At 58.6% G+C, this 25,370-nt stretch overlaps 1 protein-coding gene and 1 pseudogene across 10 annotated transcripts in view; one reads left to right on the top strand and one right to left on the bottom strand.

Moving 5' to 3' along the window:
* ADAM11 (ADAM metallopeptidase domain 11) overlaps window positions 1-25,370 on the top strand; it is a 52,814-nt gene that overhangs the window by 10,975 nt on the left and 16,469 nt on the right. For 8 of the 10 annotated variants that reach the window (XM_075123555.1, XM_075123554.1, XM_048829788.2 and 5 more), the window contains 11 exons: window positions 9,096-9,172; window positions 10,963-11,029; window positions 16,530-16,615; window positions 16,984-17,050; window positions 19,639-19,705; window positions 20,810-20,877; window positions 21,234-21,308; window positions 21,698-21,769; window positions 21,959-22,125; window positions 24,255-24,339; window positions 24,842-24,932. In XM_075123555.1, coding sequence (XP_074979656.1) covers window positions 9,096-9,172; window positions 10,963-11,029; window positions 16,530-16,615; window positions 16,984-17,050; window positions 19,639-19,705; window positions 20,810-20,877; window positions 21,234-21,308; window positions 21,698-21,769; window positions 21,959-22,125; window positions 24,255-24,339; window positions 24,842-24,932 — 922 coding nt within the window. The remainder of the gene's footprint in view (window positions 1-9,095; window positions 9,173-10,962; window positions 11,030-16,529; window positions 16,616-16,983; window positions 17,051-19,638; window positions 19,706-20,809; window positions 20,878-21,233; window positions 21,309-21,697; window positions 21,770-21,958; window positions 22,126-24,254; window positions 24,340-24,841; window positions 24,933-25,370) is intronic. The other 2 variants (XM_048829792.2, XM_048829791.2) reach the window with 1 other exon arrangement.
* LOC125626928 (5S ribosomal RNA) lies at window positions 14,591-14,709 on the bottom strand (annotated as a pseudogene).

Genomic DNA, 25,370 nt, shown 5'->3' with positions numbered 1-25,370 from the left:
TGGCTACCCAAGGGCCGTTCCTTCGAGACAGTGCCATCTTCCACCCACATGGCCCTTGCTCTGTTCCGGTAGTTGGGCCTGCAGCTGAACATAAAGAAATCCATGCTGGTACCAGTACAACGGCTGCAGTTTATGGGGCTGCCCCCAACCAGAGCAAACCTCCCTTTAGACAGCTGTGACCTCATCAGGCCTGGTAGGTTCAATTCAGGGAAGCCATGGGACCACAATAAGGAACTGTCTTCAACTCTCAGGCCATATGGCAGCTTGCGCCTTTGTGACCAATCATGCAAGGCTTTGTCTCTGCTGCTTCCAGGGTTGTCTCAGAAGAATCTACTCTCCGAGCAAGGACTCCTTGGACAGGCAGGTAACTGTCCCCTTGCATGTAAAGAACTTCCTACATTGGTGGAAGGTGCAACTCAACGTCTGTGCGGGCGTCTTTCTGTCACCCAGTCCATAAGTCACTAACAACTGACATATCACGGTCACCATGGGGAGCCACCTGGACACTCATGATTCAGGGCAGCTGGATGGCCTGCGAAGCTAGGTTCCAATTCAACCCATTGGAGCTCAGGGCAACCAGGAACACTTGTCTCAATTCCTGCCCTTCATCCTGGCAAGGCAAACTGGGTCATGAAAGGCAACATGTCCTGCATCTTCTACATCAACAAGCAGGGAGGAGGAAGATCCCCCTCCTTGTGCCCTGCAGCCCTAAAGCTCTGGAGCTGGTGGATAGCCCACCATATCATAGAATCATAGAATATAAGGGTTGGAAGGGACCCCAGAAGGTCATCTAGTCCAACCCCCTGCTCGAAGCAGGACCAATTCCCAGTTAAATCATCCCAGCCAGGGCTTTGTCAAGCCTGACCTTAAAAACCTCTAAGGAAGGAGATTCCACCACCTCCCTAGGTAACGCATTCCAGTGTTTCACCACCCTCTTAGTGAAAAAGTTTTTCCTAATATCCAATCTAAACCTCCCCCACTGCAGCTTGAGACAATTACTCCTCGTTCTGTCATCTGCTACCATTGAGAACAGTCTAGAGCCATCCTCTTTGGAACCCCCTTTCAGGTAGTTGAAAGCAACTATCAAATCCCCCCTCATTCTTCTCTTCTGCAGGCTAAACAATCCCAGCTCCCTCAGCCTCTCTTCATAAGTCATGTGTTCCAGACCCCTAATCATTTTTGTTGCCCTTTGCTGGACTCTTTCCAATTTATCCACATCCTTCTTGTAGTGTGGGGCCCAAAACTGGACACAGTACTCCAGATGAGGCCTCACCAATGTCGAATAGAGGGGAACGATCACGTCCCTCGATCTGCTCGCTATGCCCCTACTTATACATCCCAAAATGCCATTGGCCTTCTTGGCAACAAGGGCACACTGCTGACTCATATCCAGCTTCTCGTCCACTGTCACCCCTAGGTCCTTTTCCGCAGAACTGCTGCCTAGCCATTCAGTCCCTAGTCTGTAGCTGTGCATTGGGTTCTTCCGTCCTAAGTGCAGGACCCTGCACTTATCCTTATTGAACCTCATCAGATTTCTTTTGGCCCAATCCTCCAATTTGTCTAGGTCCTTCTGTATCCTATCCCTCCCCTCCAGCGTATCTACCACTCCTCCCAGTTTAGTATCATCCGCAAATTTGCTGAGAGTGCAATCCACACCATCCTCCAGATCATTTATGAAGATATTGAACAAAACCGGCCCCAGGACCGACCCTTGGGGCACTCCACTTGATACCGGCTGCCAACTAGACATGGAGCCATTGATCACTACCCGTTGAGCCCGACAATCTAGCCAGCTTTCTACCCACCTTATAGTGCATTCATCCAGCCCATACTTCCTTAACTTGCTGACAAGAATACAGTGGGAGACCGTGTCAAAAGCTTTGCTAAAGTCAAGAAACAATACATCCACTGCTTTCCCTTCATCCACAGAACCAGTAATCTCATCATAAAAGGCGATTAGATTAGTCAGGCATGACCTTCCCTTGGTGAATCCATGCTGGCTGTTCCTGATCACTTTCCTCTCATACAGAGTGATCATATACAGAGCTCAGCAGCCTACCTCCCAGGCATGCAGAACACCACAGCCATTGCCCTCAGCTGACACTTCTCCCACGACTACGCATGGGAGCCAGACACGCAGGTTCTCCACAGCATATTCCAGAGATGGGAATGGCCAGAAATCCATCTTTTCACCACCTCCAGGAACAGGAAGTGTCCTAGCTTCTGTTCAAGGGGGGGCCTAGGTCACCCCTCCCCTCACCCTTCCTTCTGCCGTGGAAGAAGAGTCTGTTCTATGCCTTTCCCCAACACCCCTAATTCGAAGGGTGCCGAACAGGTCAGGCAGGACAAGGCCAAAGTAATTCTCATAGCACCTCCCTGGCCAGGGCAAGCTTGGTACCCTGACCTGCTTCAGCTCTGTGTCCAACGGCCAGTTCAGTTCCATTCCCGACCATCCCTCGTCTCCTGTCTCAGGATGCGCGTCGCACGTGTCATCCAACCCAAGTAGTACTTCACCTCAGAGCCCGGCTCCTGGATGGTTCTCAGGGAAGAGGCTTCCTGCTCTATGGATGGGAAGTTGGTGCTATTAAACAGTAGGAAAACATCAACCTGCATTATTTACTTGCAGAATTGGTTCCCCTTTCCCTCATCCTAGATTACCTGCTGGAGCTGAAGACATCTGGGTTATTGATCAGCTCAGTCAAGGTACACCTGGCCGCCATATCAGCCTTTCATTCCCTGGTCAAGGGATTCTCCATTTTTGCTCAGTCCCCTTTCATGTCAAGTGTGAGCCTGCTTTCCTTTCAGTTCTTACAACAGGGTGGCACTCTCCTCTCACGAGCCCTCCCCTGGCTGATGGTTCTTTTGGTGGGTCTTCAGTGACACAGCCCTCCCGCCAAGTCACACACACCGTCCCCCCTTCTAGGTATACAGTCTTTACTTCTTTCTGTTGGCCCTGATATGGGGCCGTAGCACCAAGGCTCCCTTCCTGGAGACACTGCTTTCCTTAACAGCCCAACAGGGGCCCATCTCAATACCCTTTCAGCAGCCCTTGCTTGGGCTCAGTCTTCAACCAGCCCAGCAGGGCCCATTATGGTACCCTCGCTTTTTCTGGCTAGGTTCTGGGCTCTGCCTGCCCACACTGATCTGTCCATCATCCTGCTGCTCTCCCACCCAGCTAGGCACCCAGCTCTCCCTCTTCCAGCTCCAGGCAGCAACTGACTGCTCTCTGCCTCTGCTGCTTCCTTTTATATGGCCCTTCTGGCTCCTGATCGGTCACTCCAGTAGCTCCTCTGATTGGCTGCTCCCCTGCAGCCACTCTAGGCTGCCTGGAAGACTTCTCTTCTACTCTTTTCTGGGGCAGGGTGAGTCAGGGCTGCGAGACCTCCAGCAGGAGGCCTCCGGACCTACTCCATCTCGTCACAGACTGTGTAAACTCTTCCCTCACATTATATACTGCACTCCGTGTTGGGATCTTAACCTGGTTCTCAACCACCTTGTGAGACCTCCATTCAAACCAATGGTAACCTGCTCCCTACTGTTTATTTATGAAGACGGACTTCTTAGTTGTCATAACTTTGGCCCATAGGGTTGGGGAGATTGGAGTCTTGATGGCAGATCCCCTCCTTTACAATGCTCTTCAACAAGGTCTCTTTACATCCACATCCTAAATTCCCATCAAAGGTTACAAAGGAAGACAATAAAGTCAAATACTGACCTAAGACCTTGTGCACCTACTGCCCTGTCACCTCTGCGAATGTCACAAGAATGCATGAAATTGCCTTTTCATAGCATTACAAGCAGAAACTTGGCATGCCCATCAAATGTCACAGAGCTTCTTCAATGCCAAGACTTTATTTTTGGGATGTACTTTCTTTTGAATGGCTGTGAATTTAGTATGTGCAGCTGACCCAGAGAGAAAAGTGTACACAAATTTCTCCAGGACAGGGAAAAAAATTCAGTGCATGTTTGTTTCCTTTGCACACATCAACAAAAACTAAATTGTACCTGTGCTTGAAACAGTGAACATACAATGCTTGAGGTACCACTTCCTGCAAGAGAGCTTGCACACCGTGAAGATTTCCACTCATAACATTGGCACTATGAGAACTCTGGGCACTACAGTTCTGCATATCAGTACCACACCGTGGCGATATGGTCTTCATGTACTGAAGGAGAGGCTTTGCAGAAAGTGACTTGGTGGGATGGAAACCAACATCCTTCACTGCTGGAGAACACTGGCTGTTGTCCCATTGACTGCAGCAGACCATCCCAGTGGCTGGAAACAGGCAGATTCCAGGATCCTCCTTGCCCCACATGCTCCTCCTGCGACCCCCTCAGAACCCAGCACCCATAGCCTGCTGTCTGGGGCTGATGTGCTGGGTGCCCTGGAGCAAGCCTCTTCCCCTCTGTGCTGGTGGCCCATCTGCACTGTGGGGCCTCACTGCTCTGCAGGGGGAGGGGAGGGAGTGGTGAGCTTCACTCCTTGGTGTTTATAAAGTGCTTTGGGGTCAGGTAGGAAGGGCTGCCCTAGCCCGGGACTCTGGAGAGCCGGGCTCAGGTCCCAGCTCTGCTACAGGCTCCCTGGGAAACATGGAGATGCTTTGGAAATTCCCATCCAGCTCTGTGCCTCAGTTTCCTCACCTGTATCATGGGGACAATGGTCCTTCCACTTCCCCACCCTTTGTTTGGCTTGTCTAGTTGGACTGAGAGCTCTTAGGGGCAGGGCTGTCCCTCACTCTGTGTGAACACTGAATTGTGGGCATAAGGCTCCAGGGCCAAGCCTCCACTGCAATGAATGAGGGCAGTTCCCTCCTCTCTGAGCTGTGGTTTCAGGCTGTCTGCAGACTCAGGCACTATTGCTCAGCTCACATTTGGGCCTTTTCTTCACAACCATAAGAACTAGAATTTGTTTCTAGGAACATGGGACTCGCCAGACTGGACGAGTCCAGGGTCCGTCTAGCACAAGTGACTGTCTCCAGCCGTGTCCAGCACCAGCTGCTCCAGGAAGAGGTGCAAGAATCTTCTCTCCAGTGAACAGCTGCAGAATAACTTCCTGATCAATTAGTGTTTAATGGCCTGAAGCAGGAGGGGTCAATATCCCTTATAAGAAAATGGGATCAGCTCTACTACAACTTCAGACTTCCTCATTAACCATAGCCACACCAAGTCCTGCTAAGCTCTCAGCCTCAATCAGATCTTGTGGCAGCGAGTTCCTCAGGCTAATTGTGTGTTGTTCATTGACTGTCCCTATTTTATTAGCAGACAGGGTGAAATGTGGCACCTGATCCCCCTGCTCTGTCCCACACATTGTTTGGTGTCCTTCTATCATGGCCCCTCTTCTTTGTCTGCTTTCAAAACCAAACCGTCCTGACTGTTTCTGTCTCTCCAGACCTCCCACTCTGAACCCCATCATTCTGATTTGCCCATTCGGAGTGGGGGAGGGACCAGCACTGAGCAGTGTGGGGGGTGAGACCCACTGAGGGTGACAGTACAGTGTTTCATGGGGTGGTAAATGGGTGCTGAGACCTGGAGCTAGGCGGGGATTCTGTGGGGCATTGCATGCGGCAGAGCGCGGCTTGCAGCGTGGGGGCCTGGGCATTTGCTCGCTTTTTATGGCGGGCTGGAAGAAAACTGGTGTGTCCCCAGGCAGACGGGCTGTCTGACCTGGGATGGGTTTGGCTCAGTCCAGGGTGTGCAGCAGCCTGGCCCCGGTGGCCGCGTCATGGGCTAGCCATGCTCGGCTGGCCTTGCGGGGGTCTCTGGCGGCTCCCCAAGCAGGAGTCACCATTTTTGCAGGACTAGGGTTGGCAACTTCCTAATCACACGAAACCGAACACCCCGTCCCATCCCTTCCCCAAGGCCCTGCCCCTTCCCCAAGGTCCCGTCCCCGCTCACTCCACCCCCCCTCCCTCCATCGCTCGCTCTCCCCCACCCTCACTCACTTTCACCGGGCTGGGGCAGGGGGTTGGGTGTGGGGCTCTGGTGTGGTGCCAAAAATGAGGGGCTCAGGGTACGGGCTGGGGCAGGGGTTTGGGATGCAGAGCGGGGGAGGGATCCTGCTGAGGGTGTAGGCTCTAGGGTGGGGCCAGGGATGGGGAGTTTGGGGTGCACTAGGGGGCTGGGGCAGGGAGTTGAGATGTTGGGGGGGTTCAGGCTCTGGGAGGGAGTTTGGGTGCAGGAGGGGACTCCGAGCTGGGGCAGGGAGTTGGGATGCGGGAGGGGGTTGGGGTGTGGGGTCCCAGAGGCACTTACGACGGCTTCTGGGAAGTGGCCGCCAGGTCCCTGCAGCCCCAGGCCCATGGGTGGCCAGGGAGGCTCCGCGCACTGCCCTCGTTCCCTCAGGCGCCACCCTCGCAGCTCCCATTGGTCGTGGTTCCCAGCCAATGGGAGCTGCGGAGCCGGCATTCGGAGCAAGGGCAGCACGTGGAGCCTCCCTGGCTGCCCACGCGTCTAGGGACCACTAGGACCTGGCAGCCGTTTCCGGGAACCGCGCGGAGCTAAGGCTGGCAGGGGGCCTGACTTAGCCCTGGGCCCCCGCTGCACCGCTGACCGGACTTTTAACAGAGCTGCCAGGGTCCCTTTTCGACTGGATGTTCAAAAAACGGATGCCTGGCATCCCTAAGCAGGACCCACAGGAAAGGGCGCAATGTTTTGTACTCCCTCTCCAGCTGCAGCACTTCCACCGCAGTGAGAGCTCCCCCTGCTGGCTCTGCAGTGACCCCAGCCTGCACGTGTGAGCCTATCGGGGCGTGGCTCTTGCCGCCGTGGCTCGCTGTGCAGAGAGAAGCCGTTAGCATCTAAACGTGTTGACCCAGACAGCACCTTGTGTCAGCACAGACAGCACTTATCTCCCCCTGAGAGGGCAGTGGCATGCCCCCTCCAGCCCCTCTCTGCAGATGGGGGGCTGCAGTACTGGGGATAGGGAGGTTATAGTGTTGGGGTGATGCAGTGGCGGGGCAGTGCGGTGCCAGGAGTTTGCAGTGATTGGGGGGTTGCTGTGCATGGGGCATGAATTGTGGGGCATGCAGTGCCGGGGGTGCAGTGTCAGACGTGTGCATTGTGGGGTGCGCAATGCCAGGAGAGTGCTTTGTTGGGGGTTTCAGTGCCGGGGAGTATAATGCCAGGTGCATCATTGCCAGGGGATGCAGTGCAAGGGGGTGGATTGCCAGGAGGGTACTTGGTTGGGGTTGCAGTGACAAGGGGTAGAGTGCCAGGGACGTGCATTGTGGGGGGGTTCAGTGCCAGGGGCATGCAGTGCCAGGGGGTGCATTGCAGGACTTGCAGTGCCAGGAGGGTGCTTTGTTGGGGGTTGCAGTGCCAGAGCGTGCAGTGCCAGGGAGTGCTTTGTGGCGGTTGCAGTGCCAGGAAGGTGCTTTTTGGGGGGTTGCAGTTCTAGGGGGTACAGCGCCAGGGGGTGCATTGCAAGGAGTGCAGTGCCAGAGGGTGCATTGAAAGGCGTGTAGTGCCAGGAGGGTACTTAGTTGGAGGTTGCGATGACAGGGGGTAAAGTGCCAGGGTCATGCATTGCTGGGGACGCAGTGCCAGGGGCGTGCATTAATGGGGGGCCCAGTGCCAAGGGCGTGCATTGATGGGGATGCAGTGCCAAGGGCATGCATTGCTGGGGACCCAGTGTCAAGGGCATGCATTGATGGGGAGGCAGTGCCAGGGTCATGCATTGATGGGGACCCAGTGTCAGGGGCGTGCATTGCTGGGGACGCAGTGCCAAGGGCGTGCATTGCTGGGGACCCAGTGTCAAGGGCATGCATTGATGGGGAGGCAGTGCCAGGGTCATGCATTGATGGGGACCCAGTGTCAGGGGCGTGCATTGCTGGGGACGCAGTGCCAAGGGCGTGCATTGCTGGGGACCCAGTGTCAAGGGCATGCATTGATGGGGAGGCAGTGCCAGGGTCATGCATTGATGGGGACCCAGTGTCAGGGGCGTGCATTGCTGGGGGGCCCAGTGCCAGGGGCGTGCATTGCTGGGGACGCAGTGCCAGGGGTGTGCATTGATGGGGGACCCAGTGTCAGGGCTGTGCATTGCTGGGGGACCCAGTGCCAGGGGCGTGCATTGCTGGGGAGACAGTGCCAGGGGCTGTGCATTGATGGGGGACCCAGTGTCAAGGGCGTGCATTGATGGGGACCCAGTGCCAGGGGCATGCATTGCTGGGGGACGCAGTGCCAGGGGCTGTGCATTGATGGGGACCCAGTGCCAGGGGCATGCATTGCTGGGGGACGCAGTGCCAGGGGCTGTGCATTGATGGGGACGCAGTGCCAGGGGCGTGCATTGCTGGGGGACGCAGTGCCAGGGGCTGTGCATTGATGGGGACGCAGTGCCAGGGGCGTGCATTGCTGGGGGACGCAGTGCAAGGGGCGTGCATTGCTGGGGGGCCCAGTGCCAGGGCTGTGCATTGCTGGGGGGCCCAGTGTCAGGGGCGTGCATTGCTGGGGGACGCAGTGCCAGGGGCGTGCATTGATGGGGACGCAGTGTCAGGGGCGTGCATTGCTGGGGACGCAATGCCAGGGGCGTGCATTGATGGGGGGCCCAGTGCCAGGGCTGTGCATTGCTGGGGGACCCAGTGCCAGGGGCGTGCATTGCTGGGGGACGCAGTGCCAGGGGCGTGCATTGATGGGGACGCAATGCCAGGGGCGTGCATTGCTGGGGGACCCAGTGTCAGGGCTGTGCATTGCTGGGGACGCAGTGCCAGGGGCGTGCATTGCTGGGGACGCAGTGCCAGGGCTGTGCATTGATGGGGACGCAGTGCCAGGCGCGTGCATTGCTGGGGGACGCAGTGCCAGGGGCGTGCATTGCTGGGGACGCAGTGCCAGGGGCGTGCATTGCTGGGGACGCAGTGTCAGGGGCGTGCATTGCTGGGGACGCAGTGCCAGGGGCGTGCATTGCTGGGGGACCCAGTGTCAGGGCTGTGCATTGCTGGGGACGCAGTGCCAAGGGCGTGCATTGCTGGGGACGCAGTGCCAGGGGCGTGCATTGCTGGGGACGCAGTGCCAGGGGCATGCATTGATGGGGGGCCCAGTGCCAGGGCTGTGCATTGCTGGGCAGGGTGTGTTTTAACTCTGCTTCTCTCCGGTTCTTGCAGTTTGTGCACCTGGCCCAGGTGAGCTTCCTCATTCATGCCTTTGGCTCGGCCTTCACCTTGGACCTGGAGCTGAACCAGTAAGTTCTTCCCTGGGGCTGTGGGTGGCCTGGCTCAGTGCCCCGAGGGCTGGCCCCCATGAGTCAGGACTGAGGCCCAGGGCAGGCTGGGGTGGAAGCAGGCGAAGCATGGCCTGTTGCTGCCTGAGAGGCAGCTCCACCAGCAGGGGATCCACCCCACAGTGCGTGAGTTGGGGGGGCTCAGCCCAGGTGCCAGCAATCAGGGATCCACAGCATAAAGGGCACAATGGGCCCCACTACTGATTGCAGCAGAGGAGCCGTGGGCTCCGTGGTGTCAGCCTGGACCCACGGCTGTACGAGGCCGTGTGTGTGGGGGAGGCTCTGAGCACGTGTGCAGGAGACGCTCTGGGGCAGCGGGGGGGGGGGGGGTGCCGCGTGCCCTGGCACTGTGCTGGGCTGGCTCCAAGCTCTGGCGTCGGGTGAAAGCTGCCCCCTTAATATTTCATGGAGCCCTCTGGAGCCACCCAGCTCTGACACTGAAGCCCCAGGCCCAGGTGAGCTCCAGAGCTTGGGTGTAATGGGAGCCGGAGTGATCAGCCCGAGCGGCTGGCGATTGGGTTTCTGTGCCGGGGAGTGAAACTGCAGAGCTCCTGGGGGGTCCCCGACAGCCCAGCCCCACTCTGACCTCACTCCAGTGCTCCTCCCCGGGACCCAGGTGAGCCCCCAGCCCATTGCAAGGGCCCCCAGTGAAGAGCGGGTGCAGCGTGGACAGTGTGTACTCTGTGTGTGTAGTGAGAGCGCAGCTGTGGACTGTGTGTGTGTGTGTGTGTGTGTGTGTGTAGTGAGAGCGCAGCTGTGGACAGTGTGTGCGTGTGTGTGTGGCAAGATCGCAGCTGTGGACTGTGTGTGTGTGTGTGTGTGTGTGTGTAGTGAGAGCACAGCTGTGGACAGTGTGTGTGTGTGTGGTGAGAGCACAGCCTTGGACAGTGTGTGTGTGTGTGTGTGTGTGTAGCGAGAGTGCATCTGTGGACAGTGTGTGTGTGTGTGTGTGTGTAGTGAGAGCGCACTGGTGGACAGTGCGCTGTGTGTGTGTGTGTGTGGTGAGAGCACAGCTGTGGACAGTGCGCCGTGTGTGGGGGTGTGTGTGTGTGTGTGTGTGTAGTGAGAGCGCACCGGTGGACAGTGCGCCGTGTGTGTGTGTGTAGTGAGAGCGCACCGGTGGACAGTGCGCCGTGTGTGTGTGTGTGTGTGGCGAGAGAGCAGCTGTGGACAGTGCGCCGTGTGTGTGTAATGAGAGCGCAGCTGTGGACAGTGCGCCGTGTGTGTGTGTGTGTGTGTGTGTGTGTGTAGTGAGAGCGCACCGGTGGACAGTGCGCCGTGTGTGTGTGTGTGTGTGTGTGTGTGTGTGTGTGGCGAGAGAGCAGCTGTGGACAGTGCGCCGTGTGTGTGTGGTGAGAGAGCAGCTGTGGACAGTGCGCCGTGTGTGTGTGTGTGTGTGTGTAATGAGAGCGCAGCTGTGGACAGTGCGCCGTGTGTGTGTGTGTGTGTGTGTGTAATGAGAGCGCAGCTGTGGACAGTGCGCCATGTGTGTGTGTGTGTGTGGTGAGAGAGCAGCTGTGGACAGTGCCACTGTGTCTTTCTGTGGGCGCGGGAGCGGAAGGGGAGCGGGGCTGGTTGGGTGCAAGGTCTGGGCGGCTGAGCCTGCAGTCACAGGGGAAAGGCCAGTGGATGCTCTGCCATATGGATGGCACCGGCCCAGCACGTCAGGGGCCTGGTTAGTCTGACCCCCTCATCCCCCACCTGCCCCAGCCAGCAGCAGCTCCTCATCTGCTCCCCTCATTTCCCGGCAGCCACCTGCTCTCCTCGCGCTATGTGGAGCGGCGCTTTGGCCAGGATGGGAACAGCAGCCACAGCCCGGTGAGTGGGAGCGGCACAGGGCGGGTGGGCTTCGCCGGGCGCTGCTGGCGAGCAAGCTTGGAGAAGGCCCCTGCCATCGGGGCTGAGGGGCCAGGCAGAGTCTTTCAGGGGGCGGATGTAGAGCCGCAGGACGAGACTGGCCAGGAGCAGGCGTTGGTGTCATGCAGGGGAGGCCCAGCCCCACCGTGCTGCAGTGTGGGCTGGGCAAGAGCAGCCTCTGTGAGAGCTGCAGTCGCAAAGCAGGTGTGGCCAGGCTGCTGCCGAGAGTCAGGTGAGCGGGCAGGTCCTGGCTGCCCGGTGTCTAGAATGGGAATGAAATTAGCAAAGTTAAATGAATGATGAAACGTCTCATGAAATTAATAGGTGGCAAATTTAAAACTCAGCAAAGAAAATACTTTTACACCCAGTGATATTTAGCCTGTGGAACTCACTGCCACAGGGTGGCCTCGAGACCAAGAAAGTAGCAAGATTCAAACAGGGACCAGGCATTTCTACAGTACAAGAGTATCTTAATGAATGAATTGTGGCAGGATAGTAACCCTGGTGCTTCAGGGCTTGAGCCCATCGCTGACTAGGATGAGACCTATCGTGGGGCAGATTATCCCTTTCCCACTGCGTGGGGTTCCTCCAATTTCCTCTGCAGCATCTGGTTCTGGCCCCTGCCGGAGACAGGGCACCAGGCTAGCTGGGCCTGGGGCTGACCCAGCTCGGCGCTGCCAGAGCTGCTGGGCTAGTTGCTGCCGGGCCAGGAAGCTGGTGGCCGGGAGGGGAAGCGGAGTGGCGCTCCCAGCAGGATAGAATTCAAAGCGAGTTTTGCATGCTGTGAGAGTAGCAGGTCATGGCAACGTCACACTTCTGCCTGGCTCAGCGAGCGTGGAGCTGGCAGGGGGCTGGGGAAAGGGGACCCAGTGCAAATGCTGCCAGCAGCCTCTCCGTGCCGAGGGGAGGGGGATGGGAGCACAGGCCCGACGCGGGGTCATTTTGGGCCCCCTTGGCTGGAAGGATCCCCAGAGCCCCCTGCGCCCAGGCCTGAAATGGCCAGCACTAGAGGCAGCACTGTTCAGAGGAGCCTGGCTCAGGGCAGCCCCAGACCAGCTGAGGGGACCTGCCCTAGGCAGGGCATGGAAATCCAGGCCAGGTCTTCCTCCTCCCCTGTCGCTGTGGCCACTCCAGGCCATGGGCTCAGCAGCTGGGGGGCTGGTGATGGTGACCTGGGTGTGGTGTGATCACACCAATACTAAGAGCACGGGCTGTTAGTACCAGTCAGCGGAACAAATGAGACCCTGTCCTTTTAACTGCACGCCACCTGAGCTACCCTGGCGCCAGCCACCGTGGCACAGTCTGGGTCCTGGGCCCTCGTCTCCAAAAGGGTCAGGGGCTGGGAGTGCCCACTCCCCACCCTGGTCTTGTGCCACTCAGGGGTATGGCCCATGGCAGCTTCTTCAGCAAACATGCAACATGAAGGGTTAATGTCACAGTCTAGCTGGCCCAAGTACCAGCTCCGCCCCTGCCCACCCCCCACCCCCCCGGCCCTGGCCCAGCCACCCCATGACCTGTCTTCCCCCATCCTGCCTGCTACAGCCCAGGGGCATCTGGACCAGCGCCACGCCCACCTGCTCTGGCCCAAGCCTCCTGTGACTGAGGGACAGGAATTGCCGGCTGCTTGGCACCCTCTGCCACTGACCAGCCTGTGTCCTCCCCTGGGGTTATAGGTGGGGGGCTGCAGCTTGGCCACCCCAGCATGAGCCCCCCTGGTGCAGAGGCTAGTAAATGAGGGAGGGCAGGACAGGACCTCTCTCCTGTGCTCACATCTCCTGGCCAGGCCTTGGGGGAGGAGAGGGATGTTTTCTGGCCCAGCCCCTGCCTTTCCTGGCGGTGCAGGAACGTGGCTGGGCTGGGCCTCCTGGCCTTGGTTGTGATCCATCTTCTGCCATGATCCATCTCCTCCTCCTTCCATTTGGAGTCATGCGTGTCGTGGTTCTGACTTTCCTCTTGTTTCCTGCGGCTTCCTGTGTTTTGAGCTCTCCAGGGTGGGTTTTATAGCGTGCTAAGTCCCAAACAGGCGGGCCCCTGAATCGGACCGTGCCTGCGTTCCCAGCAGAGCAATACCCCATGGCAAGCCCGGCTCCATTGGCTCCGAAGGCCCAGCATGGAGCACAGTGAGTCACTGCTGCAGACAGGACGCAGCTGGGCTACAGATCCCTCCTCCCCACCTGCCGCTCCAGCCTGGAGCACTAGTCAGAGCCACAGATGGACAGAAAGACAGACAGCCGTGGGCATGCAAGCGAGCAGGCTACGACACAGGCTTACTCCCAAGCTGCTCCCTCTGGCTCCTTACTGAGAAACTCCCTGGCTTCTCCTCTTATGGAGGATGCAGGGATGCCTGAGAAGGTCACCAAAGGAGGGCAGTGATCAGAGGGGTGTGCAGGCAGGGCACATGAGGGGTTTTCTGAGGGGGGGGTGGGGGTGGGGTTGGGGGGCAGGGACTCAGTCGCAGCTCTCCAGGGAGCTAGATGGGACCTGCCATGATCAATCCCAAGCAGGCTGGGAACATTGGTTAGCTTTGGCACGTCTGGGAAGCAGAGATTTGTGCAGACGTGTACTCTATTGAAGTGAACTGACTGGCTGTTCCGAGCAGGGGGAGGGGTTCTCCGTCTGTTGGCGTCTGCGGCTCCAGGCCTTTCTGGAAGATGCGTTAATCAAGCACAAGCCGTTGGGCTCCGCACAGCGAGAACGGGGTGAAGTAATGACCTGTGCTACCCAGGAAGTCACTAGATGATCTAACGGCCCCGTCTGACTTCGAACGCTGGGAATCTGCGAATCCGGACCAGGCGGGTGGGGTGGCTCTGGCCTGCCCGGGCACCACCTCTGCAGATCTGCTCGCCTGGGCTCTTTAGTGTCCTAGTGCAGTGGTGGCTGCAGACCCCAATCGGGGATCAGGGCCATTGTGCTGGGCGCTGCCCAGGCACGTGGCACAGACCCCTCCCCGGAGAGCTCGGGGGGAGCGAGCTAGTCCCGCCCGCTAGCTGGTAGCACCAGCATCAAGCTGCAGTGGGGGAGGTTTAGATTGGATATTAGGAAAAACTTTTTCACTAAGAGGGTGGTGAAACACTGGAATGCGTTACCTAGGGAGGTGGTAGAATCTCCTTCCTTAGAGGTTTTTAAGGTCAGGCTTGACAAAGCCCTGGCTGGGATGATTTAACTGGGAATTGGTCTTGCTTCGAGCAGGGGGTTGGACTAGATGACCTTCTGGGGTCCCTTCCAACCCTTATATTCTATGATTCTATGATTCACCACAGCCACATGGCCCAGCAGTCGATCGACGCCAGCCGGCAGCTGGGCAGTCAGCAGAGGGGGTTCAATTGAGTTAGAATCATCGAATCTCAGGGGTGGAAGGGACCTCAGGAGGTATCTAGTCCAACCCCCTGCTCAAAGCAGGACCAAGCCCCAATTTTTGCCCCAGATCCCTAAATGGCCCCCTCAACGACTGAGTTCACATCAAACTCGCATGGGTTGAGCAGGCCAATGCTCAAACTACTGAGCTATCCCTCCCGCCATTGAAGCCTACAGCACCCAGTATTCCTTGGAGGTCTCCCATCCAAGTGCTAACCAGGCCCAATCCTGCTTAGCTTCTGAGATCAGATGAGATTGGGCGTGTTCAGGGTGGTCTGGCCAAAGACATATGGCCACAGAGTTCCAGCTGTCAGTGATCGAGACCCACCAAGCAATCGGAGAGGACTGAGTACAAGGGTCTGTCTCTACTTAGGAAAGCCCCAGGGGCTGGGGTAACAGGGGGCTGTGGGTCAGGATTGAGGGGCGCTGGCCGCACTGTGTGCGGGGGAGCCCATGGCTGGGATAGCAGGGGGCTGTGGGTCAGGATTGAGGGGCCCTGGCTGAGCTATGTGGAGGGGAGGCCACGGCTGGGCTAGCCGATGAGGAGGGGTCCTGATGCATCTGGACTTTGCCCCCAGAATAGATCAGCAGGGCTGTAAAGACATTTCCCTTCCAGAAGGGTGTGTGTATTGGGGGTGGGGGTCACCCAGGCTGCTCGTATTGCTCTGGCCCACTGGCAGAGAGATCACAGCACACTTCCCCAGCCTGGGGCAGGAGGGCAGCCCCCTTAATGCACATGGGAGGGAAGCAGAATGACATCAGGTTGCTAGGACTCCAGCGGAGGGGCGGGGGAGCGGGCCACGGCAGGCACTGCCATGTTTAAAAGATGAATGGGTCCTTCCATAAATAGCCTGGCATGTCTCTCGCCCGGCAACCCCACCTGTCATGCAGATTTCATGGTGCCGCTCAGCACAAAGCCAGCCGTGGAAGTGGAGCAGCAGTAATGCTGAGGGAATGTGAAACAAAGGACAGGCGGGGAGGGGCTGGGCTGCCAGCTCCGCCCTGCCCCGCCAGGGCCTCCTCTGCCCTCACCCTCTCTCTGCCCTTCTGGGCCGCCCTGCTCATGCCCTGCCTCTCCTCAAGTCCTCTGACCGCTCTGTGCCAGCTTGTGGCTGTGGTGACTGGGGACCCCCATCTGCCCCCTGGATGCCCAAGGCTGGGGCTCTGTAACCTGTGCAGGGATGGTTCCTATAAATAGACACAGTGGAGCAAGGCTGCTGCTAGTGCGTCATGCGAGCCTGTGGAGATGGGGCTGCACACACGTGCACAGGCATCTGGAGGAGAAGGGCGCCGTACACACAGACAAGGGCATCTGTGCACTGCTATTGGCAAACATGGACTTTCACATAAGTGTGAACACGACGCACATGCAGACAGGTGCACACACACATCCGGGCAAACACACATGCATGCCTACATGCGAGGACATGCATGCACATGCAGACAGGTGTGCAGGTAGGGGAAAGCCTATCTAGGAATGCACAGGGACATTGACATGGGCATGAAAATGAGAGCAAAGGACCCACCCTCTCTAGGACATGCATACAGGCAGCTACGTGCAAAGACCAGACAGACAACCACACGGAGGATAAAAGACCCCGCCCCCACACAGACACAGCACAGCCTACATGCAGATTGGTACGTACACAGACATAGAGACTCACACTTGTACATGCATGGGCACACACCTGGAGTACAAGTGTGCCCACATGTGCAGATGGGCTTGTCCATCTGACAGAAGCTGTTGTTACAATCTGAGAGGTGTGCAGGGGGACCCCAGTACCGGTGCAGCGAATATTGGTGTGTGTAAACACATGGCATCCTAAACCAAGAAGTGGCTGCAAGATGTTATCCCATGTTCCAAGTTGGGAGGAACTGAGGCACAGAGAAGGGCTGGGATCAGATCAGATCAGAGCCAGGAATAGCACCCATGAATCCTGACTCCCAGTCCCTTGCTCTCTTCACTAGACTGTGTTCCCTCCCAGAGCTGGGACTAGAACCCAGGGGTCCTGGCTCCCAATCTCCTCCTCCAATCATTAGCCTGTGCTCCCTCTCTGCTGCAGTCCTGGTGGCTGATGGCTCTCCTTGCCCCATTGTTCTGTTGCAGGGAGCGGGGGAGCACTGTTACTATCAGGGCAAACTCCGAGGGGAGGCGAGGTCCTTGGCAGCTCTGTCCAGCTGCCGTGGTCTGCAGTGAGTACCACCGTGGGCATGAGGGTGGGAGCGGATTGAGCCGGTACAGGGTCAGAGCCCCCAGGAGGCTCTGATGCTGGAGTGGCAGTGGGGAGAGAGGGAGCACTCTTGCAAGGCTGCTCACCCTAGGGGGTTTCAGATGAGGGTGCGTGTCATGGCCCTGCCCTGCTGGGAAATCCAGAGTGCTGCATTGGCTTTGGGTGCAGGGACTGGGAGGGGAGGTTCTCTTCTGCAGGGCAGCAAACTGGCTGGGGAATTGGGTTGCAGGTCTCTCGCTGCCCCGTGGTACTGGAAGGTTGGGGTGGGGGGAAGGGCGGAGAGTGGATCTGCATCCATCTGTGACAAAGGGGTGTCTGCTTTCCCTGCAGCGGTGTCTTCTCAGACGGGAGGGATATGTACCTGATAGAGCCCTGCAGAGCAGCCGAGCATTGGCAGGTAAGGGCTGGGCTGGAATTCCATCACCCCCCGTGCTGTCTACTTGGGTTCCCGCTCACCCGGCTCCTGTTCCCCGGGGAGGTGAAGGGGAGGCCTAGGGTCACAGCACGGCCAGACACCAGGGCACAAGCCCAGCCTTCCTGGGGCTCAGACTCTGGTGCTGGTTCTGGGCACTCGGACAGCAGTACTGCTGGGTTCTGGGTGATCAGACGCCGGCGCCGGGTTCTGGGCGCTCGGATGGGTGCTCAGATTCCGGCGCCGGGTTCTGGGCGCTCGGATGGGTGCTCAGATTCCGGCGCCGGGTTCTGGGCGCTCGGATGGGTGCTCAGATTCCGGCGCCGGGCTCTGGGCGCTCGGATGGGTGCTCAGATTCCGGCGCCGGGCTCTGGGCGCTCGGATGGGTGCTCAGATTCCGGCGCCGGGCTCTGGGCGCTCGGATGGGTGCTCAGATTCCGGCGCCGGGCTCTGGGCGCTCGGATGGGTGCTCAGATTCCGGCGCCGGGCTCTGGGCGCTCGGATGGGTGCTCAGATTCCGGCGCCGGGCTCTGGGCGCTCGGATGGGTGCTCAGATTCCGGCGCCGGGTTCTGGGCGCTCGGATGGGTGCTCAGATTCCGGCGCCGGGTTCTGGGCGCTCGGATGGGTGCTCAGATTCCGACGCCGGGTTCTGGGCACTCGGATGGGTGCTCAGATTCCGGCGCCGGGTTCTGGGCGCTCGGATGGGTGCTCAGATTCCGGCGCCGGGTTCTGGGCGCTCGGATGGGTGCTCAGATTCCGGCGCCGGGTTCTGGGCGCTCGCATGGGTGCTCAGATTCCGGCGCCGGGTTCTGGGCGCTCGCATGGGTGCTCAGATTCCGGCGCCGGGTTCTGGGCGCTCGGACACCAGGTTCTAATATCGCCTGCACTGGCCCATTTAAATCCAAAGCCTTGCAGCTGAGGCTGCAGCCAGAGGGATTTCCCAGAGTGCCTCCTTTCCCCTTGTTGCCATGGCAGCAAATGGAAGGAGATTCCATGGACATCTGCTCCCCATCCAGTCATTAGCTTCCCCCTCCCCCCCGCTCCCTCAGTCCATGGAGTGTCTCCACGCCCCCAGCCTTGCCTCGGTTTCCCCAGTTCCACACCATCCCCGCAGGATGGGCAGGCTGTGCCTACAAGGGCTGCTGGGGTGAGAGCCCCTGTGGGGTCTAATAGGCCCTCAAGCGCCGGTGGGTGGGGTAAGGGTGTGGGGCCATGAGGGGCCTCCCCCACTCCTTCCCCTGCTCTCACCCCCTTGCGTCCCGAGGCCGATAACCCAGCCACCTGGCAGCATGGAATGGCTGAAACCCTATCCCTGCTACCCTGCCGCTGGCCCAGCCGGAAATTGGCCCCTCCAGCCACAGAAGTCATCAATTAATGATCCCTGGTGTCAGTGTGGCGGCAAGGGGCTGAAACACAGCGGGCAGGCCTGGGGATGCCTCCTCTGGCTCGGGAGATGGACTCTGTCCCTGGGACTCGCACTTCTGGGTGTGGATAATGGGCCTTGGTGCTGGGACCCCGGTCCCTGGGTGGGGGCAGCTCCCGTCGGGCCGGTGCTGGGACTCACTCAACCCCCCACAGGCTGGAGGGGATGCTGGTGTCATGGGAGGCACAACCAGTGTGGGTTGTGTTGGGCACACACACAGTCTGCAGAGAACTTGCTACCTTGCTCTGGTGGTGAAGCCCTCGCTCCCAGGGTTCCCATGGGGATGGCTCCCCAGCACAGGTTAGGGATCCCCCAGCCAGCTGGCTGGGCCATGCATAGGCAAGGGCAGCTGGTGCTGGGGACCCACTCCCCAGGGCAGTCGGTGCTGGGGAGCCCCCTCTTCTTCTCCCCCCCTGCCCACTTGTCCCTGTCTCCCTTGCAGAGAGCCTCTGTGGGCAAGCTCACCCAGGGGAACTCCAGGGCCCTGCTCATCCTCCTGTTGCCTGGGGCTGGGGTCTGTGTGGGGGGTGGGGCTGTAAAACCCAGAGCTGGAACCTGTTTCTCTGACTCCTCCTTATAGTCCAGAGCTCCGGCCCTCTGCTCAACTGCTCGGCCAGATGGGCAGAGCCTAAGAAGGGTCTCCCTCCTCTGCTCCTTGGCTCATGGATGACACAATAGGGACCTTTTCTGAAAGGCTCTGATGAAAACCTGAACTCATTGTCCCAGATCCAGGACCGCTCCCCTGGTGCCACCCTCAGGAGAGAGAACTGGGCAGGGAGGCATTCCTCATACCTCATTCTGGGAGCCTCTGTCACACTGAAGGATCCCACAGATGCAGCCCCTCTGGGGTGGGGCAGAGTGGAGAACAATCCCACTCTGCTGGAGTTGTCCCCTATTCTGCACCCAAGGCCCCAGGGATAAACAGGAAGCAATCCTGCAGTGCAGGCAAGTCCCGGGAGGCAGGGTGGAATTACCTGAGCAGTAGGTGGCCAGTGCACTGGGATTACCCATCCGTCCCTCCCGCCACACACTCAGGAAACCAAGGCATGGTAGCTCCTGGCCCCAGCCTGCCCTGCGAAGGGGGCTGTGGCCCAGGCTGGAGCTGGGAAAGCCACCGGTGACCTTCCTGCTCTCTTGTTCCCTCCGCAGGGGCCCCTGCCTCACCTGATCCAGCGCATGCCTGCTCCCCGTCCCGCTCAGGGGTGCACAGAGCCAGGTGAGTGGTGCATGCGAGCCCCGCTCCCCATGACACAGTGGCCCTTAAGTTGTGTTAGGGCCATTGAGCCGAGAAGCCGGCGGGAAGCAGATCTACAGAAGCTGCTTCGCCCCCCCATGTCCATTCTATGGGCTTCCCTCAAGGTGGGTTTGCCTCCCCGGCACGCCCAGCCCTCTGCCTGTGCTGAGAGCTAGCTCCCTTCTCACCTGGTGTCGGATCCACAGCTACGCCCCAGCGTTGGAACCCACTCTGGGAGGAACCCTTCAGTGTGCCAGACCCCATGGGTCTCATTCTTCCTTCAGGTGGGGCACATGGCCTCACCGCCTCCCCCACCGCCTGGTCCTCTGGGGGGTCACCCCGGGCACTCTGCTCAGCCAATCCCACTGCCCTGGACTCTGGTTAGGGACTTGCCCCTCAGCAGGGACTGATGCACCTCCCCAGGTATTCCCAGGGAGGCTTGCAGCCTTGCCAGAGCAGGCAGGCTGATTAGTCAGCTGGAACCCAGCACAGGGAGCCCTTAGGGAAGCCCAGAGAACTGCAGATTAAAGCATTGTCCCTTCTGACCAACCCAGAGCCCTGCCAAGCTGCAGTGATCTCCGCTTGCAGGCTTTGTCTCTCTGACTCCTTCCTTGGTCAGTTCCCAGGGGAGAGGGCCCTTTGTTCTGGAGCAGGAGTCTCTGCTCCGCTTCCCTGCTGAGAGGCAGGAAAAGCCCCCTCCCTCTGGGCTGTGGGTTGCTGAGTGTCAATGTCTTGGTGACTGGGTTTTCCATGGTCGTCTTGGATTTTCCATTGATATGGGTCGGCTTTGGCCAGTCCTTTTTAAGGACCGGTCAGTCTGCTCAAGGCGACCCCCGCCCCGCATGTCTCTGAGCCTGCCTGGAGAGCAAACCTGTTCCCAGCCAGGCACACAGGAGTCATACAAAGTATTGCAAAAAGTTCCGACTTCATCACACCTGGTCACTTCCACCCCTGCCCAGCAGCAGCCCTGGCTCTGCCTCCCACTGGACCCTGGCTGGAGGATCCAGCCCTGTGACCATCTGCCTTGGCCCTGCCTGCCAGCCCCATCATCACCCCCACCTGACCCTGCTGCGCTTCTGCCCCTAGGCTGCCTGTTTGCTGCCCTGAGTCACCAGGGCCCAGACACCCGGCCCAGACTGAGAAGGAGGCGGCAGGTAAGGGCACTGCTCAGCCAGCGGGCTGGGCGGGAGGAACCGAGTGCTCAGGGGTGGGCTGGGGAGCTGAGCACTTGGGGTGGGCCGGGGGCGGGAGCTGAACGCTCAGGCTGGTGGGGGGAGGGGAGCAGAGGGCTCAGGGGCCGGGGGAGGGGTGCTGAGCTTTCCAGGGCCAGCCGTGCAGGGCCCAGACTGGCCAGGAACCAAAGGCTGTTCAGTCCCAGCCAGAGGCTGGCTGGGCCGGTGGCCCAGGGCAAGTGTCCCCAGAGGGGACCGTGGGTCCTGTCCGTTTCCAGCAGCCCAGAGGGTTCCCTCGGCCCCGCGCTCTTGCTCACGTCTCTCTCTGCGTTCCCCAGGTGCGGCGAGCCCAGCGCACCGTGCACAGCGAGACCAAGTACATCGAGCTGGTGGTGGTCAACGACCATCAGCTGGTGAGTGCGTGGGCCGGGGCCCCTCTCCCCTGCAGAGACGGGACGGCCCAGCCCTGGGGCCAGCCAGGGTCTCAGCTGTGCTCAGGGCAAGAGGCAGGCTGAACACAGCAGACTACCCAGGGCACAGCACCTGCCTCTCCCAACAGGGGGCGCTGTGGGGAGCAGGGCAGGAGCGCTGGCTGGGGAGAGGGGGGGCGGAACTCCTGGCTGCTCCAGCCCCGGCCTCTCCCAGCAGGGGGCGCTGTGGGGAGCGGGGCAGGAGCGCTGGCTCGGGAGAGGGGGGGCGGAACTCCTGGCTGCTCCAGCCCCGGCCTCTCCCAGCAGGGGGTGCTGTGGCGGGTGGGGTGAGAGCCACCCTGCATTGCTCTCCTGTGTGTGTTCTTTTCCAGTTCGAACAGTTGCGCCGCTCTGTGGTCCTCACCAGCAACTTTGCCAAGTCCGTGGTGAACCTGGCGGACATGGTGAGTGCTGGCTGTGTCCTCTCCCGCTGCCGGCTGACCTGCTTGGATGAGTGCATGGGGGGGGTTCCCCGCTGAGAGAGCAGGGGTGCCTGGGGAGGGCCATGCACCACCCTCATGTCACAGGAGCCTGGGGAGGTTGCAAAGGCTGCTGGGATTGTAATGGCCTGCCCCCTTCCTCTGCCACTGCAGATATACAAGGAGCAGCTGAACACGCGCATCGTGCTGGTGGCTATGGAAACGTGGGCCTCCAAGGACAAGATCCACGTGGAGGAGGATTCGTTGCAGACGCTGAGCGAGTTCATGAGATACCGGACGGAGGCGCTGCCGGAGCAGAGCGATGCTGTCCATCTCTTCTCGTGAGAGCTGGGATGGCCGTGCAGCCCTCCTCACTCCCTCACAGCCGGCACTCCTGCCCCGCTCCCCACAGTGACCCCTTCTGGGAGTGGCCGGGACTGGAGTAGCCAAGAGCTCCCCCACAGCTGGTGCTCCTGCCCCGCTCCCCACAGTGCCCCCTTCTGGGAGGGGCCGGGACTGGAGTAGCCGAGAGCTCTCCCAACAGCCAATGCCCCTACCCTGCTCCCCACAGCACCCCCTCCTGAAGAGGCTCATGTTGAGAATACACATAGTACTTTGCAATTTTAACTCTGATTAACTAATCCTCACAGTCCTCTATGGGGTAGGGCAGGGTCATCATCCCCATTTTATAGATGGGGAAACTGAGGAAATGCAGTAGATCTCATCTACCTGGATTCCAGTAAAACTTTTGATATAATTCTACATGGGAAATTATTGCTTAATGTGGAGAAGATGGAGGTTAATATGAGTATTGAAAGGTGAGTAAGGAACTGGTTAAAGGGGAGATTAGAGCAGGTCACACTGAAAGATGAACTATCAGGCTGGCGGGAGGTTACAAGTGGAGTTCCTCCTGGATTGGTCCTGGGACCAAACTTATTTAACATTGTCAATGACCTTGGCACAAAAAGTGGAGTGTGCTAATTAAATTTGCAGATGACAGGAAGTTGGGAGGAGGACTGGAGTATCCTACAAGAAGATTTGAATGACTTTTGAAAACTGGAGTAATAGCCATGGGATAAAATTGAATAGTGCAGAGTACAAAGGCATGCATTTAGGAACTAAACAACAAAAACTTCTGCTATAAGTGAGGGACTTCTCAGTTGGAAGTGACAAAGGAGGAGAAAGACCTGGTATATTGGCTGATCACAGGAGGACTATGAGCTGCCAATGTGATGCGGCTGTGAAAAAGGCTAATATGATCCTAGGATGCATCAGCCAAGGTATTTCCAGGAGAGACAGGGAAGTTTTATTGCCATTATACAAGGCACTGGTGAGACCTCATCTGGAACACTGTGTGCATGTCTGGACTCCCATGTTTAAGAAAGATGAATTCAAACCAGGACAGGTGCAGAGAAGGGCTGCTAGGATGATCCAAGGAATGGAAAACCTACCTTAGGAGAGGAGACTTAAGGAGCCTGGCTTGTTTAGCCTAATCAAACAAAGGCTGAAGGGAGATCTGATTGCTCTCTAAAAATACATCAAAGGGATAAACACCAGGGAGGGAGAGGAGTAACTTAAGTTAAGGGCCAATGTTGGCACAAGAACAAATGGCTGTAAACTGGCCATCAACATGTTTAGACTTGAAACTAGGTCAAGGTTTCTACCCATCAAAGGAGTGAAGTTCTGGAGCAGCCTCCCAAGGGGAGCAGCGGGGGCAAAAAACCTAACTGGCTTCAAGACTGAGCTTGATGGGTTTATGGAGGGGATGGGATGATGAAACTGCCAACAGTGGCACGTGGCCCACGCACACCTGTTATTAGCAAATATCTCCAATGACTGGTGATGGGACACTAGATGGGGAGAGCTCTGAGTTACTACAGAGAATTCTTTCCCCGGTGTCTGGCTGGTGAGTCTTCCCCACATGCTCAGGGTCTAACTGATCACTAAATCTGGCTGGGAAGGAATTTCCCCCCAGGTCAGATTGGCAGAGACCCTGGGGGGTTTTCACCTTCCTCTGCAGCACGAGGCACAGGTCACTTGCTGGTTTGAAGTAGGGTAAATGCAGGGTTCTCTGTAACCTTGATGTAACCATGATTTGAGGATTTCAGTAACTCAGCCAGAGTTTCTGGGTCTGTTACTGGAGGAGGTGGGTGAGGTTCTGTGGCCTGCGATGTGCAGGAGGGCAGACTAGAGGATCACGATGGTCCCTGCTCGCCTTAAGTGTATGGGTCTATGAGACATGGAGGGGGAAGCCTGAAACTTAGTCAGTGGCAGATCCAGGAAGAGAACCCAGGAGTCCTGGCTCCCAGGCCTGGCTTTTGACAGGAGGGCATGTTGTCTTTCCATTCCCTCCTCCATGGAAGGTTCCTTTCACAAGACCAGCCAGGGCTGAGCCCTTGGGTGCGAGTGACACTAAGAGCCAGGCAGTTGGGCTGCCACCCTCACCTCCACCCTCTTTGCTCCCTTGCAGTGGGAGGACGTTCCAGAGCAGCCGCAGCGGGACTGCCTACATCGGAGGGATCTGCTCGCTCACCCGGGGTGGGGGTGTCAATGAGGTGGGTGGGGAAGAGAGTCCTGCCTGTTCTGGGGCAGAGGAGTCCAGGGGCTTGGAGGGAACGTGGTCCTCTCCATGCAACTTTGACCCTCAGCCTAACACAGCCTCTGCCTTGGAGATGGGACGTGGGGGGAGCAGTAGGAGGGTGCTGGGCTACAAAGCAGGATACTGAGAGGCTGTGGGACTGCACTGGGAGGCCATGGGATTGTGGGGCAGGATTGTAAGGGGTTGTGGGGCTGCAGGATCTGGGGGGGGTATGGGATTGTGGGGCAGGGTTCTGGGAGGTTGTGGGGCTGCAGGATTTGGCAGGGGGGCTGGAGCCTGATGCTGGGGGAGGCAATGGATAAGGGGCTGTGAAGGGGGCTTGGGGGAGCTCACGGAGCCCCACTTGCAGAGGCTTGCACTGTTCTCCATGGGGATGAGCGCACAGACCGGGGCTGCTGGAGTCTCTCCCCTTCCAGCAGCTCTGATGGCTTTGTCGTTTCCCTCGCCGCCCCACGCAGTTCGGGAACGTTGGCGCCATGGCTGTGACTCTGGCTCAGACCCTCGGGCAGAACATTGGCATGATGTGGAACAAGCACCGGAGCTCTGCAGGTAAGGTGCTGAGCGCCCAGAGGAGGGCTGAAGGTTTGGCTCTGACACCTGCAAGGGGTGCCAAGAACAGCTGGCACTGCCGTTCGGTCAGCATGTGTGCACGGTCACGGGCTGCAGCTGTTCCACCAGGGGCTGGGCATGTGCTAAGCAGCGGACAGCTAGGCCAGTCCTTGGGTGGGGAACCTAGGTGCTGCAGGAAGAGTGGTGCATCAGTAGGGGGCACCCTTCTGAGCCTTTACTGAACCCACTTTCCCAGCTTGGTGCTAGGGGTGCTGGTACCTCCTTCAGGTGAGACATCAGCTCAGCTCCTGGCTACATCAGGTGGTGAAGCCCTGGAACGGGTTCCCTAGGGAGCTGGTGGAATCTCCATCCTTAGGGGTTTTTAAGGTCAGGCTTGACAAAGCCCTGGCCGGCATGATTTAGTTGGGGTTCGTCCTG

This window comes from Caretta caretta, chromosome 27, assembly GCF_965140235.1.
Source record: "Caretta caretta isolate rCarCar2 chromosome 27, rCarCar1.hap1, whole genome shotgun sequence".
Lineage (NCBI taxonomy): Eukaryota > Metazoa > Chordata > Testudines > Cheloniidae > Caretta > Caretta caretta.
The sequence above is the reverse complement of the archived record's forward strand: the minus strand, read 5'-3'. Positions and strand labels throughout refer to the sequence as shown.